This window comes from Talpa occidentalis, unplaced genomic scaffold, assembly GCF_014898055.3.
Source record: "Talpa occidentalis isolate TD23 unplaced genomic scaffold, MPIMG_talOcc4v2.1 talOcc4.2, whole genome shotgun sequence".
NCBI classification, from domain to species: domain Eukaryota; kingdom Metazoa; phylum Chordata; class Mammalia; order Eulipotyphla; family Talpidae; genus Talpa; species Talpa occidentalis.
Window position 1 is genome coordinate 90,874,642 of NW_023602073.1, and position 19,692 is coordinate 90,894,333.

At 33.4% G+C, this 19,692-nt stretch overlaps 1 protein-coding gene across 7 annotated transcripts in view; it reads right to left on the bottom strand.

Moving 5' to 3' along the window:
- Window positions 1-2,313: 2,313 nt before the first annotated feature.
- Window positions 2,314-19,692, bottom strand: part of IBTK (inhibitor of Bruton tyrosine kinase) — a 116,563-nt gene continuing 99,184 nt past the window's right edge. For 6 of the 7 annotated variants that reach the window (XM_054698987.1, XM_054698989.1, XM_037520005.2 and 3 more), the window contains 7 exons: window positions 17,836-17,999; window positions 16,409-16,501; window positions 15,774-15,914; window positions 10,141-10,284; window positions 5,241-5,312; window positions 4,734-4,860; window positions 2,315-3,622 (listed from right to left, as the gene is read on the bottom strand). In XM_054698987.1, the coding sequence (XP_054554962.1) occupies window positions 3,491-3,622; window positions 4,734-4,860; window positions 5,241-5,312; window positions 10,141-10,284; window positions 15,774-15,914; window positions 16,409-16,501; window positions 17,836-17,999 (873 nt within the window). In that variant the 3' untranslated portion in view covers window positions 2,315-3,490. Of the gene's footprint in view, window positions 3,623-4,733; window positions 4,861-5,240; window positions 5,313-10,140; window positions 10,285-15,773; window positions 15,915-16,408; window positions 16,502-17,835; window positions 18,000-19,692 lie in introns of all 7 variants that reach the window. The other variant, XM_054698991.1, reaches the window with a different exon arrangement.

The following is a 19,692-nucleotide window of genomic DNA, read 5'->3' on the forward strand; positions in this document are numbered from 1 at the left end:
AAATTTTTTATTAGGTGAAAAAAATTAGGCAGAGAGCTTAATGAACAAAGCTTGAAGCAGGTCCGAGTTTGGCACTAAATTTATAAACCAAAAAAAATAAGCAAACAAATCAAACTTACCCACCCTCCACCCCCTCCTGAACCAAAAATACTTGAAAGGCCAAAGTGAGGAAATTTGAACTTAGAGTGCAGAGGGAGTAGCTTAAGTTTTCAGAACAGGATGAGGCAAGACATATACTTTGGAAGTATCATTTGGGAGTTAGAGATTAATGGATTAGACCTAACAAGAAGACAGAGTAACAGTCAAGGGACTAAAGCAATTATTCTCAACCACTTTCTCAACCTTTCACGAGTTGGTAAGATCAAAACTATTTTCATAACATGTTATTTACCTTTTTAAATCTGTCTCTCAGGTTTCCAGAAGCTGTGACAGGTGACATGGTAACAAATCAAATGCAGAAAACACTGTTCTTCACATCCTTGCCAACACTTGTTTTCTTAATTTTTGGTAGTAGCCATTCTAACAGGAGGTGACACCTCAGTGGCTTTGACTGCATTTCCTTAATGATTGGTGATATTGAGCATCTTTTCATGTGCCTCTTGGCCCATTCAATTCCTCTACCTATTTTTTGATTGAATTTTTAAAAAATAAGAGTTGTATGAGTTTTGTATATTTTGGATAGGAACCCTTTATCCAATATAAGATTTACAAATAACTTCTCCCATTTAGTAGGTTTCCATTTTCATTCTTTGGTGTCATTCTTTGTTGTACAGAAGCCTTTGTTTTATGTAGTCCCATTTTTATTTTTATTGTGCTTTCCTTGCCCTTGCTTTGGGGTCAAACCCAGAAAAACAATGCCAAGTCTAATGTCAAGAAATTTACTGTCTGTATTTTCTCTAAGAATTTATGGTTTCAGGTCTTTAAATCTTCAATCCATATGGGGGTCAATTTTTGTGTATAAGATAGCTTCATTGTTTTGCATGTAGTAGTTGTTTTCTCAACATTTATTGGAGAGTGTTTTTTCCACATTGTATTTTCCTGTCTCCTTTGTCACAAATTAACTGGCCATATAGTTAGGTTTATTTCTAAACTTTTTGTCCCATGTGTCAGTTTTTATGTCAGTACCACAGCTTTGATTACTACCGTTTTGTAATTATTGTTTGAAATCAGTAAGCTTTTCAGTTTTCTTTCTCAAGATTGCTTTGGCCATTGTGACTCTTCTACAAATTTTAGGATTTACTATTTCTGTGAAAAATGCTATCCAAATTTTGATAGGGATTGCATTGAATCTGTAAGTAGCTTTGGTTAGTGTGGACATTTTAACAATACTGTTCCAATCAATGAAACTGGAGTGCTTTTCCACTTACGTGTCTTCTACATTTGTCATCAGTATCTGAGAGTTTTCATTGTACTGGTCTTTTACTTCCTTGGCTAAGTTTTTTACTAGGTATTTTGTTAATTTTGATGCAATTATAAATGGGTTTTCTTGATTTCTCTGATAGTTCATTGTTGGTGTGTTGCCTTGTGGGGTGGCAGTATGGGAAGTATCTCTAGATGAGGGAAAGATTACTCAAAGTCCACATGTGGGCAATGAGAAGCCTAGAGGGGCTATCCTGGAAGTAATGTTTACCCTCATTCAAAGGCAGTCTTGTCTGTATTAACATTAAGTACAAAGGTGGGGCAAGTTAAAGTACCTGAGGGGAAGCAGTTATTGGGGATATAACCTAGGGTAGAGTGACCAGGGGCTATTGCCTGGGGGGCTCCATTGTTCCTGCAGGTCAATGAATATTATCTCTTATCTGCCTGTTTTCAGCAGATACTGGTTTCCCAATAGTTCCTCATACCAGGACTTTTGCCCTTAGTGAGAGACCCCCTGCATGACCCTATACCTAGCTGACAAGCAGGAACTCTGGGCACCAAGACAATCTCCCCAAGAACAAGTGGTGCTGGTGATCCCACACTGATGTATGGAAATAACTGATTTCTGTATATTGACTCTGTATCCTGCAATTTTACATAATTCAGTTATTAGTTCTTAACAGCTTTTGAGTTTTTTGCTATTCTATAAAATAAGATCATGCTATCTGCTAGTAGTGATAGTTTCACTTCTTCCTTTGCAATTTGGATGCCTTTTATTCCAATAAATAAATAAAAGAATACAACTGCTGATTGAGATTTCTAAGACCCTTTACCTCTTTCACAACCCATTCAATACAAGCTCCTAGGTGGTATGGAGTATACATGTATATCACCACTTTATATACTAAAGATGCCTACATGGCAGATTCTAAATTTCAAATGAAATCAATAAATCAATCAATTAGAAAGCAACTTTATTGTAACATTTCTCAATAAAACATAAAATTCATTTCTTCTCAAATTACTCACATACTATATAAAACTGTTCACAAGTGCATTTTAGGAAAACTGTCTTTTTAAAGCCAAGAATGGACAGAGCATCAAATTAAACTCTGGCTCTAGCAGTCTATCAGTATAACATATTAGTGAAATAAATGAAGACATTTTTTTAATTGCACATTTGCTTACAAGTTTGCTGTTTTTGGGTATAACTAAATTCGAAACACTGAGTTTCAGTCATATTTTCATCAACTATATTATAACTAGTGAACTGACTATATTCTCTCCTAGATTTATGTCCCAGAAACTAGAACATTAACATTCCAATTTGTCGAGATACTGAAGCACAGTTTTAACATTGCTTTGTTTTTGAAAGCTGAAAATTTTTATGTCTATTCAGTAACTTAGGAACATAATTTTAAAAGACAAAACCTTCTTCCAAACTCTTTATTCTTATACATAGTAAGCATTTATTTTAGAAACTTTTAACACTTTGATAAATTCTCTCACAATTAGGCTATTTGTAAGATCTCCCCTCCCAACCAAAACACAACCCACAATGGCTCCAAATTTTAGAAAGTAATTATCTTGGACTAAGTTGTTCAGAATAGTTACTAATTTTCTGTCCATTGTACTCCATACCTTAATACAACATGGAGAATGTGCTGTCCAAACTCTATGGTGTTCGTACTTTAAACAGACCTAGAACAGTCATAGCCTGATGGGAAAAAAAGCAAACAAACTGGAAACATAACTACTGTAGCAAAAGCAAAATTCTGGTCATTAATAAATCAGAAGTAATGGTTGATGCTCCTACTTTATTCATCAATGTCATATTTTAAAAAGAGTGACTACCCCAAGTTCTCAAATGGAAAAGTTATTTTTATTCATCACTCATGCTTTCCTCTTAAACTATGCAAAGAAATAATTCTATTTCAATTTAACTTCTCACAGTAAGTTACTATTATCACAATTCTAAGGAATTTTTTAATCATACAAACATTATGTGCTTAAATTGTAAAGAAGTGAGATCCTCTCTTAGTCTATGTAGAATGATAGGTTACCAAATATGTAAATACTCTCTTCCACGTAACTATCAGAAGTTATGAAAAATTCATCTCTCCATGGTGAATTAGCATCCATGCTTATTCCACATAGGTACTGCCACTGGTCCCTGTGGTGTCCTTTCAACAATGACAAACTCATCAGGGTTGCTGAAGGCTTCATAGAAAACCAATAAATCTTGTATAGCATGCTCCTCAATCTGGAAGGAAAAAAAATATATAGCAGCATTAAATTAGGTTTCCTAGTATCCTCTTGGTAACAATAAGGCTTAAGGCCAGAGCTAGAATAATCAGCTAGCCACCCTCTCTTGACTTTTAATCTTGAGCAAAAGAAAAACACAACTGAAAATAGCTGGAATTCATTCCAATCACTTTATTCTGTGAGATGCTTACGTTGTTATTGTACATGTCCTCTAACTCTTCTAAATTCTTCATGACAACTATGGAGTCCTGTCTCTGGTCTTTCAGCTAAGTTTTAATACCTCTCCTTTTCTTTAAGTTACCCAGAATTGGTATCTACTGCTTACCACCTGAGAACATAACCAAAGCCAAATGCAGATTGAGATATTGCCAAGTTCTTTACTGGTCACTTTTAAAAACTAAAATAGTACAAAGCATAACAGTGCTGAAAATATTGGCTTTGGGCCTCCCAGGTGGTGCAAGGGGTTAAGACGCAGCCTGTGAATCTGTCCAAAGCCTCTGCAGCACAAATTCGATCCCCGGCCAGGGAGCAACCCACATGGCGCAGCAGACCTCTCCTGGCTCGCCCGTTGCTCCCCTCGCAGTGTACTTTGGTCAATCTGCCTGTTGTGTTCCCCACTCTGTCCCTAGTGAGTCCTCTCACCCTCCCCACATATCTGGCCTGTACCCCAGCTCTTGTATGCATAAATAAATGTCTTAAAAAAAAATGGCTTAATCACAGTTTATTAGTTCCAAAGTAATTATCCTGAATATTTTCAATCAACACCTAACTTGCTGACTGCCTCAGTTTTACTTTACATTGAATTTACAATTTAATTTGATAATTATAATGCATACAAGAACTGGGGTGTAGGCCAGAGGTAGGGGCTGGGGGTGTGAGAAAATTCACCAGAGAGAGTGCGGAGCAGAACAGGCGGATCTACTGACACACTCTGCTGTGCCAATGGCCAGAGATCAAACTCATGCTGCAGTGGCTGGCCATACCTTGATAGAGTTGAGACTTTACCCCTGCGCCACCAGGGAGGCTCCCAGACATAATTTTCTTAAGGCCTAAGGATGAAAATATAGCAGTCTTCCCTAAATTAAAACCTTTATAGGTATATTATTTACCTGAATCAAAGCCAAGGGTTTTTCTCGACTTCTGATAAGAGCTGCTTCCTGTTGTAGTTCTTCTTCTACAATAGATGCAAAAGTGACGGGGGCTACAGAAGAGGTCCATGAAGAAACTAGCCAGGGACTGAAAAAAAAAGTTTTCATTCATCTTCCCAAATTTTGCACATAAAATATCTTCAAATACATTTTAAAAGTATATTTTCCTGGTGATCTACAATATAAATACAAGGGTAACTGGAAACTTTTGCATCCCATTTATACAGTAGTGAGAAATAGAAAACGGATTTTTTTTTTTTTAGATAATGCAGCAGAGAAAATTCAAAACACCAAAAAATGAGATGGAACAAAAGCACTATAACAGAAAAGTAATTCAAACTGTACAGCACTGTAGTCAGATAATACATTCTATTCAGTTATCTTACTATTCTCAATTTCTTAATATTGTTTTCAAAGCTATGTAGCACCCTAGCTTTAGAGACTCCAAAACTAAACAATTAACCTTACTTGGGACTGTCTAGAAGTGTCAAATCTGAGATATGGTTGCCTTCTGGTCGTGGGGTGCCATGAGTAGAGCATCTGCAAAACAAATGCCAAAACTGGAGATTAAAGATTCTAGTAACATTAGTAAAGCTGCTTGCCAGTCGAAATATAGAGGAGTTGCAAGTTTGACTTAGGAGAAAAATTAATGTGTGCAGTCAGCCTTACCTTTGAAATTATAATAAAGAATTTATGGGTAGTTATAAGATCTTCCTCTATGATATTTTATGCCACAAGATTTTACAAGAAATTATTTTGCTAATATTTATTATAATCAAATAAATGTTAGTAATTACAACTTTGTAAAGAATGTTCAATTAATGTTTTATGAAAGTGACAAATTAGCACTAAGTTTCAAAATATATAGAAAGTTTTAGTCACTTGAGAAGTCTTCATGGAAAAGACAGTAAAAGTGGTATAGAACATTTGGGAGTAGAAATAGTCCTTTAGGGGAAAAATTTACTAAGGTACTAGAGCAAATGGCCTAATTATAGAATTTTAGAGCTTGAAAGGTACCAAGAGATTACCTACACAGATCCAAAGCCCTTTTTCAGCAATAATTAAATGCAGGCCTAGATGGGCTTCACAAAAGATAGTCAAATACTACAACTGGTAACTATACCTAAAATATCCAAAGTACTACAGATGCACAAGAGAAACTGACATACAGTGGAGGAAGGCTTCACTGCAAAAGCTGAGGAGAGAAACACTGAGATCATGTTTTGGTCATACAAATACATGAAACTGGAAATGTAAAAGATTTTGGTAGCATAGTAAAGGTGGCTGTTCTCTTTCACAAACAGAATGACTGGATTGGGGTATGGACGAAATTAGAAGAAAAAATGAAAACAGTAGTGTCAAGGTGCAACCAAAATATACTGAAAGTCAAACTGTTTAGATCAGAATTTTAAGCAAACATTTACTGAGTGTTTTCATTTACATTGTCTCATTTAATCTCTGCAGTAATGAGTAAAGAAAGCATGTGTTATTTCCATTACTCAGATTAAAAAACTAAGACTCAAAGAATGTTATAGAATTTGTGGGACTCACAATTCAAATCTGGGCCTTTCACTCAAAATGCTGTTTTGTTTTTTTTTTTTCTATTGTCACAAAGCTGCCTTTATTTCTCCTATTCTCATTAGTCAACTTTAAATGTCTTCTCAGTTTTTAAGTAGTGTACCAACTATCAATATCATCTTCCTTCTGAGTATTTCAATTACTATTATAGAGCTTTACAAACTGTTATTATTTACAGGCCTGTTTCTCAAGGTTTAAGACTGTTTCTTTCATCTTTGTATCTTAATGTCCAGCAAAACATCTGCAACATAGTTGTAAAAAGGTAATTAGAGAATAAATAGTTAAAGCAGAAAGCTAAAAGATTTTAACAGAAAGTCAAAAGATTTTAAATATGGGATAAGCTTTTTAAAGTTCCTTATCCCCTTGAATTACTAAAACATTTTTCTTTTGGATGTAGGTACTGAAACACAAAGTAGGTCTAGTTATGGGTTCTTAGCTTCAAGTTCTAAGACTTTAAACCTTCAGGATAATAAAAGTAGTCTCCAGGACAATGTAAAAGATTTTCAGCCAGAAGAAAAATGAAGTCAAGGAAATGAACTTGATAAACTGTTAGATGAGACTCTAGACTGGGATGACTCCTAAATGGAAAAATTCTACATCTATTCTGATAGATCAGATAAATTACTTTAGATACTAAATGCAGCTTCCCTTGGTTAAAGTCTAAGGTCAGTCTAAGGCTAGAGATTAAGAGGCCTTATGAAGCTTTAAAGCATAGCATAGAACACAGATAATGACTAAAGTGGTGCTCAGAAATCATCCTGGGGTCTTGGGATCAACTAAAGTGTTTTTGACACTTTCAAAGAAATGCAAAAATAATGTAGACCCAAATTATTAAGAAGCAGTATGAAGCTCTTTCTTTGAAAATGGTCTGTCAGTGGCTAAATGAATATCAGGACTAAAGTACCTTACACAGGCTTTGCTACATCAAAGTTAAGTTGTTATACTTCAGATCTCACTGCTTATCTATGTAACACTTTATAATTTATAATGTACTTTCATACACCTAATCTGATCTAAGCCTTATAATAAATCCATATGATAGGCACTAATATTGTCTATTCATATATGAAACAGGTTCACAGAGGGCTACTGTAAATAATAAACTCAAATCTATTGTCCAGCATTATGCCAGGACTCTTTCAGCTAATGATTTTCAATGGACAATCTCAGTAATTTAAATGTACCCAATGTTCAGTCTGCCAAAATTTCATCTTAAAAATAGAACTATGATAAAATAAGTATCAAAAACATTCTCAGCTTTCATATAGTAAGTACTATATTAGGCTTTAGGTGTTTGCAACAATCTTTATAAAATTTGGCCTTCTGTAATAAGAGCAACATGAGATTAGCTAAAATCTTTCAAAGACTTTTTTGTTCAAAATGACGAATATCAATCTTGGGAAATTCAGATTTTAAGAGATTTAAAGGGCCTCCCCGGTGGCGCAGCAGTTGAGCACTGGGCTGCAAAGCTGCCCGCAGCCTCTGCAGCACCGGTTCGATCCCTGGCCACCCCGGTGAGGGTCCCACATGGCGCGCAGATCTCTCCTGCCGCCCGCTGCTCCCCTCAGCAGTGTACTTCAGTCCTTCTGCCTGCTCTGCTCCCCGCTCTGGCTCTGGTGAATTTTCTCACCCTCCTGTGCTTCTGACTGTACCCAGTGCTTGTAAATAAATAAAACCATGCTCCAATTAAAAAAAAAAAAAAGTCCATTCTACGTTCAAAGGCTTGTGGCAATTAAATGGATCAATAATATTTTTTTAAGTAAATATACAAGTCCTTCCTTCCTCTATGAAACTTTCCCTGACAATATAACCCATAGGTCATTTTCTTTGAACCACTCATCTGGAATTTAATCATATATTATTGTGCTTTCTTATCTTTTTTTTTTAAATGTGCTTTAAAAAAAAAAAAGATTTATTTATTTATTTACACAAGCACTGGGTACAGTCAGAAGCGCGGGAGGGTGAGAGGATTCACCAGAGCCAGAGCGGGGAGCAGAGCAGGCAAAAGGACCGAAGTACACTGCTGAGGGGAGCAGCGGGCGGGGCACGAGAGGTCGGCGCGCCATGTGGGACCCTCGACGGTGGCCGGGGAGCAAACCAGCGCTGCAGAGGCTGCGCGCAGCTTTGCAACCCAGCCCTCAACTGCTGCGCCACTGGGGAGGCCCTTTCTTGTTAATAGTGTTATATTGTACTATAATTTTATTCTTGTTCTGTCATTTTACTTCCATGTGCCTATTTAGACATACCAACTAGATATCAAGCAAACTGAAGGCCGGGCCTGCATATTATACATTTACAAATACCCAAGAAAAGCCCATAGAATACTGCATTAATATCATGTACCCCATAATTTGAACCAATATTTATCTGTTATGTTACTATTTCCTTTTTTTAAGGGTTACTTATGATTGTATTTTCTATGATGAAATCAAAACTCAAGCTGTTTTCTTGTGATCAGCTAACACACAGCTCTTTACAACATGAGCTTCCACTTACCAAACACCTAAGTTATGAGCGGCATGATACTATCATATACTCCTTTAATATTTCCAAAGCAGTATAAAAGCACACACCACTTTTCACAATTAAGAGCCCTGATGTTACAGCACACTCTAGTGATCAACTGTGAAACCACAGATCCTAATATTTTAAGATATAAAAATACTTATCCAAAGAAAGAAAACTTCAATGTGTTAATATTAAGTGTAAAAATAATAACAAAAATAGGTTAATATTTATGTATCTCAAGTATATAACTTACTACATTAAAAACAAATGTTACTAAAAAATAGCTACAATTTTATTCTATTCATCTAGTCATTTACCACTCACCAAGCACCTATTACATGCTAGGAAACATTCTAAGCATGGTGATACAATGATGAACAAAGAACTCAATCTTCTTTGCTCTCACTTGAACATATAACTGAATAGACATTAAAAAACTTGTAGTAGATCAGATGACAATGCACAGGGATTGAAAGAAAAAGGCAGAGTCAACTAGTTAATGGGTAGGTAAGTAAGAAGTAAATGGCATTTGAGAAACTATGAGAAGGTCAAGGTGATTAGAATAGAGATCATGTTAAAAGATAAAGCTCAAAAAGTTGGCAGGAACCACACTATAGGCCTTGAAGGCCACATAAGAACACTTAGAGCAGTAAGATTTGCATTAAAAAAAAAAAAAAAAAAAACCACACTGGCTGAATGTACCAGAAGGAGGGAAAGTTATGGCAAGACCAGACATATGTCATTCAGTTGGCCCAGATAAAAATTCACATTAGTCTGAGTGAGGTTGATGGCAGTATAAAAAATAATTTAGTATATAGATTTAAGAAATATTAAAGAGATAAAACTTGCAAGGCCTGTGATAGATGAGGAAGATGGACATGCCAGAAGCTTTCAAATGCCATTTACCAAGAAAGGAAAATCAGAAAGAATGAGTTGTTTTATGCTTTGTCTATATTTTTAATTTTGTTTTCAAAGAGGGTTATGAGGGAAATATTGTTTGATTTAAAGAAAGTTGAGTTTCTGAATATCTAAATAGAAAAGGAAGACAATAAATACAAAGAGGTATGGGGAAACTTCAGAATGAGTTATACCCAGTATCTTGGTGGTTTCATGGGTATTCACATATGTCAAAAGTTTAAGTTATACCACAATGATGCTTAAAAATTTAAAAAAGAACAGACATGTTAATTTTAAATGTAAGAAATGTATAAAAATTTGCCTCATAACTTTTTAAAGGTTATTTCAGAACATTTTAAGATAGAAAATAAGTTAATTTTACTACCTTGCAATTTTTGGAGCTTGTGAATTTTCTATTCCTTTAAAACAAACTTTTTTGACATGATCTCCTGAACTGTGATCAGTAATAGATTTTTTTTCTTCTAAGAAATCCTGGAATGATTTGGGTGAAACTGAATGTAGAGATGTCCTGTAACGGATAAGACAAATCATGTGAAAACATATCTTTTAAAAGGTCATTGCTGAAAGTTACAAAGATACAATGGAGAAGATACACCAAGAATTTTACAATATTATACAGTTTTCAATGCAGTTACTTTCAATTGTGAACTAAACAATCAATGAAGAACAATACTAGATATAACACAGATGTTTAAATCAGTAATATTAAAAACAGCTATTTATAACTATGCCTCAGGTACCAACAAAAAATATAGTCAGAACAAATTGAAGTAAGATCAGCAGAGGAAGATACCATGAAACACAAAAATAGAAATTCAAAAACAATACAATATTTAAAAAACAATTTATTTGATAACTATCTAAAGGACTTTTGTAAGTATAATTGGAGTTCCGAAGGAGAAAAAGAGATGGCAGTAATATTTAAATAAACAATGGCCAAAATGTCTAAATTTGATGGAAGACAAATTTAAAAATTTGAGAAATTTAGCAAACCCCCAAAAAGATAAATACAAAGAAAAGCATACTAAAGCTAACAAGAAAATCTTGAAAATTTTAAGTATGCAAGTAGTTTGGCAATTTACATGAAATGGATGAATATCCTGAAAAAAACAACTTACCAAAAATAAAACTAAATCTGTACAGACCTATATTAATTTCACCAATCTTGGTATTGTAGAAATTTACAAATTATAAAATTTATATGGGCATCAAAAGCCTACATTAGCCAATGTATTCTTAAAAAAGAAATACAAACTTGGAAGAAGTTACAGTAATTAAGACAACGTGAAACTGGCAAGGATTAACAAATAATGGAACACAACAGAGAGCTTAGAAACAGACCCACCTATATGGCCATTTTACTTTTGATAATTGAATTGCCAAAGCAATTCAGTGGGAAGTGTTTCTATAATGAGGGTTTCTAGAAAGAAAAATAAGTTGACTTTTTATCTCACCCCATACTAAATCAAGATGGATCATCGACTTAATGCAAAAGTTAAATATTCTAGAAAAAGACTATAATTTGGTAAGCAAAGGTTTCTTAGGGCGAGACAGTAATAACCATCAAATAAAGAATTTAAATTAAAAACTGCATCACAGAAGACATCATTAAGATAACAAGGTATTTGCAAAACATATCTGACACCAAGAAATTTTCCCCCAAGCCTATGGAAATCCCATAATGGCAGTGTTATATGTGAATGTTAAACTATAAAAAAAGACAATTGTGTAATTTGTATTATTACTTATGTGCTTTTTGTTGATTTTCACTTCACATAAAATACCTCCTTATTTATCTCTGGGCGAAAAATGTGATCTTTTGTTTCTAATTAGTAAGAAAAAGTACTAGTTGAGACATTATGTTTATCAGTTCTATTCTTACATAAAAATCTAACACAAATTCCTTTTTAAAAAAATCTGTATGAACAAAAAATAATTTAGTTCTTTTAAAATCTGAATTTGCTAAAACTGATACTCTTCATTTTAAACAAAAATCTTTGAAAGAAGCTTTAACTAATCTTATGTGGCTTTTGTTTTAGGAGGCTAAATTCTCTAAAGATTGTCAATTTGTTGCAAACATCTAAAGTTTAATATTGTACTATATGAAAGCTGAAAATGTTGTTGATACTTGTTTTATCATAGCTATTTCACAATTTTGCTTCATTCTAAGATGAAATTTCCTAATTTTTTCCCCACTTTATTTCTTAGAAGATGTAGTCATCTTAGTGAGCACAACTGCTAGCTAAATTTCCCAAAAAGTTTATTTTATATTTTGAAGAAACCATAAAATACATACCCAGGTTGAGTTCATACTTATTTGGGGTACTCTATAAAATAGCAGTCTTCTAAAATCCTATAGCCTGTTTGAATAGCTCATTTGTACCTGACTCTAATCACCAAACCATATTTACAAGATACTTATACATGCATTATTACCCTTATAACAATACTAAAAGATGAGTATTTTTGCCACCATTTATATTTAACAGGCAAGAACAACCAAATTTCAGAAATACAGCAGGGCTGGAATGCAAATCCAGTTCTTAATGACCATTAAAACTCTTCCTTTGCCATCTAGTCTACCATTGCCCTTCAAAATGAATCAACACAATATTACAAAATGCCAAAGATAACAGATGGGAGGAAAATGATGATTCATACTTAGTTTTATTAGTGTATGAGCTAAGCATCTATTCATACCAAAACTGGCTAGAAATGTCTAATTACTCAAAGGTTACAACAATGTAAACTGTCTGCCTCATATAAGCTTTTCCTTTAAAAAAATTCACGAAAACTTACTACGTAAAGATCATTATAAATTAAGTTACAATTTATTTAAATAATAACAGCTAACATTTGTGTATTTGATTGTACAATGCTGAAAATGTTTTGCTAAAAGTATTTCATGCAATGATTCAGTGCAATCTTTTCAAAACACCTGTGAAACAGGTATTGTTTTCAGCCCTATTGACAACAAAAGACAATAACTAATCTAAGCTCATACTGCTACTAAGTAATAGAGCCACAATTCAGGCAAAGATTCACTTTAGAACGTAATCATTCTATTCTACTGTTGTGTCCACATTTAAGTCATTTACCCTAAGTAAAATCTAAAATCATATGAACTTTATAGATTTGTATCAGAAACATGACCGACTAATGTATTCATATTAAAAATTCTTCAAATGGAACTAACGACTTAGACATTATCACATACAAAAGACACACACATAGAACAAAAAATTACATTTATATATATTCTATATATATATATATAAATATAATCACTCATTTCCTTACAAACTCTCTCCCCCACAAAACACACATACTTCCAAGTTCCTATTGGCAAACAAGTATTGTATAAAGTACAATATATCACTAGTCAATTGGGAACACTGCTGGCAAATATTCTTGCCAGGAAAATCTGTTGAATATCTTCTGTAAATAACTCACGTTTCTAAACACTGAAACTCGTAATGATCTGTATAAAAAAAGCACAAGTTATTATATTCCCCCTAGTGGTAATTTGAAGCCTCCTAATTGTGGTAATATTATCTCCTTAAGACTCAATATAGGTGAGAGTGTTTATAAAATACCTTAAACTCACATGTTCATGAATCATGTAGTTACCTATAAAATGTGTTATACGGATTTGTTTAAAAGAATTGTTATTCTTTCTACTGATAATGGCACAACTGAAAATAGTATCTGATAACTATCCCACAATTTTACTTTCCCAGTTCATAGACTAGCCATATTTTCCAGCTTAGCATCAGGGAAACTTTATGGAGAAGCATTTGTAGCCACATAAAAAATTAAAAATGTGATCCACAGCTAACACAGTCATGAAAATTTTGCTTTAATGAATAAAATTTCTTGCTCTAAAAAGTTAAATAATTGAAATTGGTGTATAACTTACAGGTTAGTTTGAAATGAAATTTTCAAGAATTAATTCATACATCAAGTCCGACCACAAATATTGTGCATTCTTTAACTCCAGATGACTTGGAGAAATAGTATAGCATTTCTCAAGTAAAACACTTGACAATAAAAAGTGGCCAAATCCTATAGATTTGGGATGTAAAATTGAACTAGTTAACTAATTTAAGAAAATGTTATCTTTAACACTTAACATTGCCACACCTAACCGCAGGGAGCAAAATACAACTATACACTGAGGGTCATATAAACTAGGTAAATGAATGTTAAGTAAAAACAAACTAAGAGGGCTAATTTGTGATTTGCTAATTGCCTATTAACCCTACTACTTAGATAAACATAGTATAAAGACATCTAAGAAAATTACATCAAATGATTCTTCAAAAGAGAATATATTTCTATGAAGTATTAAAAAAGCAGATAAATTAAAATCACTATGATAATGAATATGGAGTAAAATTTAAATTCTATCAATATTTTACAGACCAACATTTACATGAAAGATTCTGAGGGAAACCTATTCCATTTTTAATTTCCTCAAGCACATACTACATAAATTTACACCCTATGTATTTGATTAAAAAACAAGTAATATGGGTCTCCCTGGCAGCACAGCGGGTTGAGCGCAGCGCTGTGAAGCTGTCCACAACCTCTGCAGTGCGGGTTTGATTCCTGGCCAGCCAGGGGGATACCCACTTGGTGCGGCAGACCTCTCCTGTCTCATCCACTGCTACCCTCAGCAGTGCTTTCGGACCGCCTGGCTGTTCTGCACCCCGCTCTGTCTCTGGTGAATCCTCTCACCCTCCCACGCCTCTGGCCTGTACCCCAGCTCTTGTATAAATAATTCTTTAAAAAAAAAAGTCATATACCTAAATAGCACACCAAATATTCCCTCCAGACCTTCCTCAGTGCTTAGTTAATTCTCCAAAATTGCAATATATTTAATATCTTGAGAACTAATCTATGCTTTTTTATCCTTTTTGTTAAGAAAAAAATACAATTCAGTTTTGTAGCAGCTATTCCATAAACTCTACACTGACCAAATTAATCTTGTATATTGCCTTATCAGCAGAACTAGCAGTGTACCTGGCATGTAGAAGGTATTCAACAAATACTGATAGTTAAAAAATATTTTATTAAACCCCAAATCTCAACTTTTACTGTTTTTTTTCTTTGGGTTTCCAAGCTCCTGTTTTACTTTTTCTGTGATCACGCTTTGGTTCTAGTAGTGGCTCTGACAGACATTACATTAATTTTGTGCCAGTGGTGGCAATCAAATACTCAGAGTTGCCACTCTTCAAAATAACTTATATTTCAATTGAGAAAATTATTCCCTCTTATAAGGAAAATATGACACTAGAAGCAATGAAGTGATTCCCCAGACCAAAGTTACTGCTTCTCAGATACTGTGCAATACTTGTGGAAGAAACAGTTCCTCTGATCTCTACTCTTCACTTTGCCTTTTACATCATGCAAATACTTCTCCTCTAGAACTGGTTTCCAATTATTAAGTTACAAGGAAAAGGGAGGGTGGGAGCAGGAAGTGCAACCTATTTTTACATGTTCCAAAATTGTTATGTGATCTCTGGATATTATTCCCATTAATGCGGCCATATTCAGATTGAGAAAGTTTATCTAATGCAATATTCATTAATGTATCTGCTTAAAAAAGTAACAAGCTATGACTAAAACCCTGTACATATATTCATAATGCACAAAAAAAGACAAAGAAATAAAGGTTAAAATAAGTTTATAAAAATTTTCTGTTTTATACAAATGGGGGAAAAGAGATTGCTTTTTAAAATTGTTTTAGCAACATACTAGAGCACTTAAAAAATTTTATCTACACACAAAAAAATTTGAAAATTATGATGTAGATGTCAAAACAAAGTTTCACTTCCCAAGTTCCAATTTTTAACTTTTTTAAAAGCAAAGAGGGGAATGAAATATTTTAGAAGACTTTAGAAACACAGGGAGATAGGTGGAATCCAGAAATCAAAAAACTATCAAAAGTTATGCACAGATCTGTACTTATTTATAATGAAAATTAAAGCATACCATGCATTTGCTGGCTTGGGGGATTTTGAAGGAGTGGTTAAAGCTGTTTCCATGCTATTCATTCCTGAATTATTTTCTTTGGTAATCATTGCAATCATTTTTCTTTGTTTCTGAGAAAGTTTACCATGAGACGTCATTTTCCTAGAAATTAAGTTAAATTAACCAATTAGTTTCACTGCTTCTGAAAAATTTTAACTCTATGAGAAATCATGTTGCTAGAAATTAAACCTATTAGGATTAATTTCTGCATAATGAAGGTTATAGGGAATTACATTTCTTTGCATTTAATGTAATTTTAATATTATTGGATCAAAATGACAAGTTTCAACAGTGACAATGATCAACCAATATCTGTTATCAGTCCAGCTACTAACACACTTGCATCAAAAATAGTCCACAATGATCACTTTAGAGACAAGTTTCTGGCATGGAATGCTATGTTCCACAAGAATACAAGTCAACCCAATTCATTCTTCATATATTTAAAAAAAAGTTACAAGGCAAAATTTTCTAGAAAAGGGCTTATCATTAATATCAAATATAAAAAATAGGAATAATTTCAGTACACATCTTTCAATTCTTTAGGGCAGAAATATAACAACATAGTCTTTGCTATTTTATGATTTTTAACCAACCCCAAATTTGTCTTTGGTGTAGCTCCACACTTTTGTCTATTTTCTTCAATTTGCATGATAGTTCTGAGATCCATAACAGGCGGGCTAATAGGACTAAAACACATACAAAGGTTACTTTATAACATTCATTTATCCATGAAACCTAATTCCCAAAGTTTACTGAAAAGTTAAATTTTATGTAAGACTGATAATGTGAGAGCAATTTAGATCAGTTGCAGCCAACTTAAAGCATATTTTGAATGAAAGTCATTCTTACATATATAAATACTAAAATGCAAGTGAAGCTCATAATATTAAATGATACAGCAGAAACTCAACTCAAACTTCTAAATTCCCATCCTTTATGATATGATAAATGATACTTGAGAATTCTATTTTTTCCTTTATTTCTAACAAAATTTTTACCAATGTTAACCCTAATGAAATTAAAAATGACCAGTTAATGGAAAAACTTGGGAATGTCAACAATACTAAAGACTCACCAGAGACAGCTGTAAGAAGAAAAAATTTCTACATTTTTTAGAAATAGTTTCTGATCTAAATGAAGTCTACGATTACATATTAAGGCATAACCTGTTTTATTTTCTCTAAAAAATTATAATTTCTATTAGATATTTCAGAACATATATAGAAATATGTATGTATATGTTCATACTGAGGATGCTTAGCACATATTGCTAAGCCCTTTATCAATGGACACTGTACTGAAATAAACAATTTCAAAATTGTTTTGCTGACTTTACACCAAGTTATTCTTAAAACATGTTTAACAAAAAAATTCTAAAATTAGCAATTAGAAGATGCGTCTAAGTATCCCCACAAATTTTATATGCTCCAATTTTAGAAAATAGAAATTTAGACAGGCAGCACAATGATGACCAATTTCTGAACTACCTGATAATGAAGCCACATAAATTGGGCATCATAATTCACAAGTGGCTAGATAGTACAAATGTTTAACAAGAACTCAAGAGTACTATGTTTCAGTTATATCTACTTCAGCTTTAAAAATTTTTAAAAAAGAGGCAAGTTAAAAATCACAGTGTAACATTAAATGAATACCTGAACAAAAATGCACTCTGTGGAATCATGATCTTGATTAAATACCTTAATGTACTAAAAAAAAAAATGATAAAGTATGCCAAGAAATGACAAAATGGTCTTCCTAAATGGGAGTTTTAACTACTCTATACTATCCTTAAAAAAAAAAAAAAAAAAAAAAGCTGAGTATTAGGATTCCTTGACAGTGTAGGGGGAAAAAAAGCCTCTTTTAGCTGATTAGCTATTTATATGTACTTAGGTTATATTCATAAATTTCTAATACATAAAACTTTTATACTAATATTTTTCAAATGTTTCCTTAAATTTTTTTGACTAAAAATTATATTTCTCAGATGAACAAGTACACAACAAAATGAAAAGCCTACCTCAGAGAGTTAGCAACCCAACTGGAAGAGTTTGTAGTATCGAATATGTTACTGGGAATAGGCTGTGGAGCAGATATTTTAAGTTTTGGTGACTTTTCCCATGGTTTTAAATCTTCCTTAGAATATGTAGGAGGTGTGCCATTAATGTATTGTTTAACTTTCCCCTGAGAGGAGAAAAACAAGTAAATAGATGCCTAGTACAGTAGTTAATATATAGTACTTAACCCTTTGCACTCCACTGTCCCCTCTCAGGGGACATCGGAATTCATTAGTGATTACAGGGAACTGAGGTTATTTTTTTTTTTTTTTTTTTTTTTTTTTAAATATTAAATTTTATTTTTATATTCCCCCATACAATTGCAAACGCCCCATTCTGACCCCAATCCTTCCCCTCCCGCCCCCCCACCCCCAAAAAGTGTCTCTGGTTCATAGTTTTTTTGTTGATTTTGATTTTCACTTTCTTATATTCATTTTCCTGGTCCCTTATTTAAGTTTTCTAGATTCCTGCTATGAGTGAGACCATTATTTCAACGCAACTTTTTGAGACATGCATGTTTCCCTGAAGTTTTATCTTGAAATGGCACAAGAAATTAAATCAAAATGTCGTAAAATGGTTCGGAGTGCAAAGGGTTAATGATATAGATACACTATTTTAAAAAGTTAAAATCTTCAGTTATGTAAACAATCAACAAATCAAAGTATTTTTTAAAAAAGTAAAATCCTACATCAGGTTCAATTCTTTTATAAAGTAGCGCCTATACCAATTTTCAAACTGTACAAGTGACTAATCCAGTAATTGTGAATTTGGGAAATAATTTTCAGAGAAATAAGTTTGCATATTGTACTTACTGTGCAAAATGCACATGAGCATTAAACAAAATGTTAGTAAGTCATTCAAATAAGATGTGAAGCAATAACCCTAAAATTAGTGTCCATGACTTTAATATGAAAGATAATGAAGTATAAATGTCATGTTTCATTCTGAATATAAATATCAATAAAAGTAACTACTACTAAATACTTCAAGAGACCCTGAATATATTGTTACTACAAAATATATTGTTGCTACAATATATCAAGGAATTTATTTTAAAAATGTTCACTTTTGGGCCTTCCCTGGTGGTGCAGCGGTTGAGCACTGGGCTGCGAAGCTGCCCACAGCCTCTGCAGCGCCGGTTCGATCCCCAGCCGCTGGCAAGAGTCCCACATGGCGCGCAGACCTCTCCTGCCATGCCCGCTGCTCCCCTCAGCAGTGTATTTCATCACTCTGCCTGTTCTGTTCCCTGCTCTGACTCTGGTGAATTCTCTCACCCTCCCCCGCTTCTGACTGTACCCAGTGCTTGTATAAATAAATCTTTAAAAAAATAAAGGGAAAAAAAAAAAGTTCACTGTTATGATAAATTCTTCCGTTAATGCCAGGCATTCATAACCTGCTTCAATCTTCTGTTAAACTTCAATGTGTTCCAGACCAAACTCGGTGTTAAATGAATTACCCCAAAACTTTTGCATAATAAAAACTAAAAGGAAAAAAAAATGCAAAGATTCTAAGAAGATTCTAGACAGAGTAACATTCTTTTGCCCTAGTATGTTTTGTAGATGTACAAGGGTCAGAGAAAAAAACTATTAAGTTATACATTTCCTTCCCTATAGATCAACAATTATGAAATAAAATGTTAAGAGATATCTAAAAGAAAAAATAGCAAAACTCGGAATAAGTTAGACTAGAACTCAGATTGTTTTGCCAGTTAACATGGAAGAAAAAGACAGCAGAATTTGACATCAGTGTTAATTTCAAAATAACTTTCATTGACAGTTTTTAGCTTATGTTAACTGACATTTCAAAATAAAATTCTGACT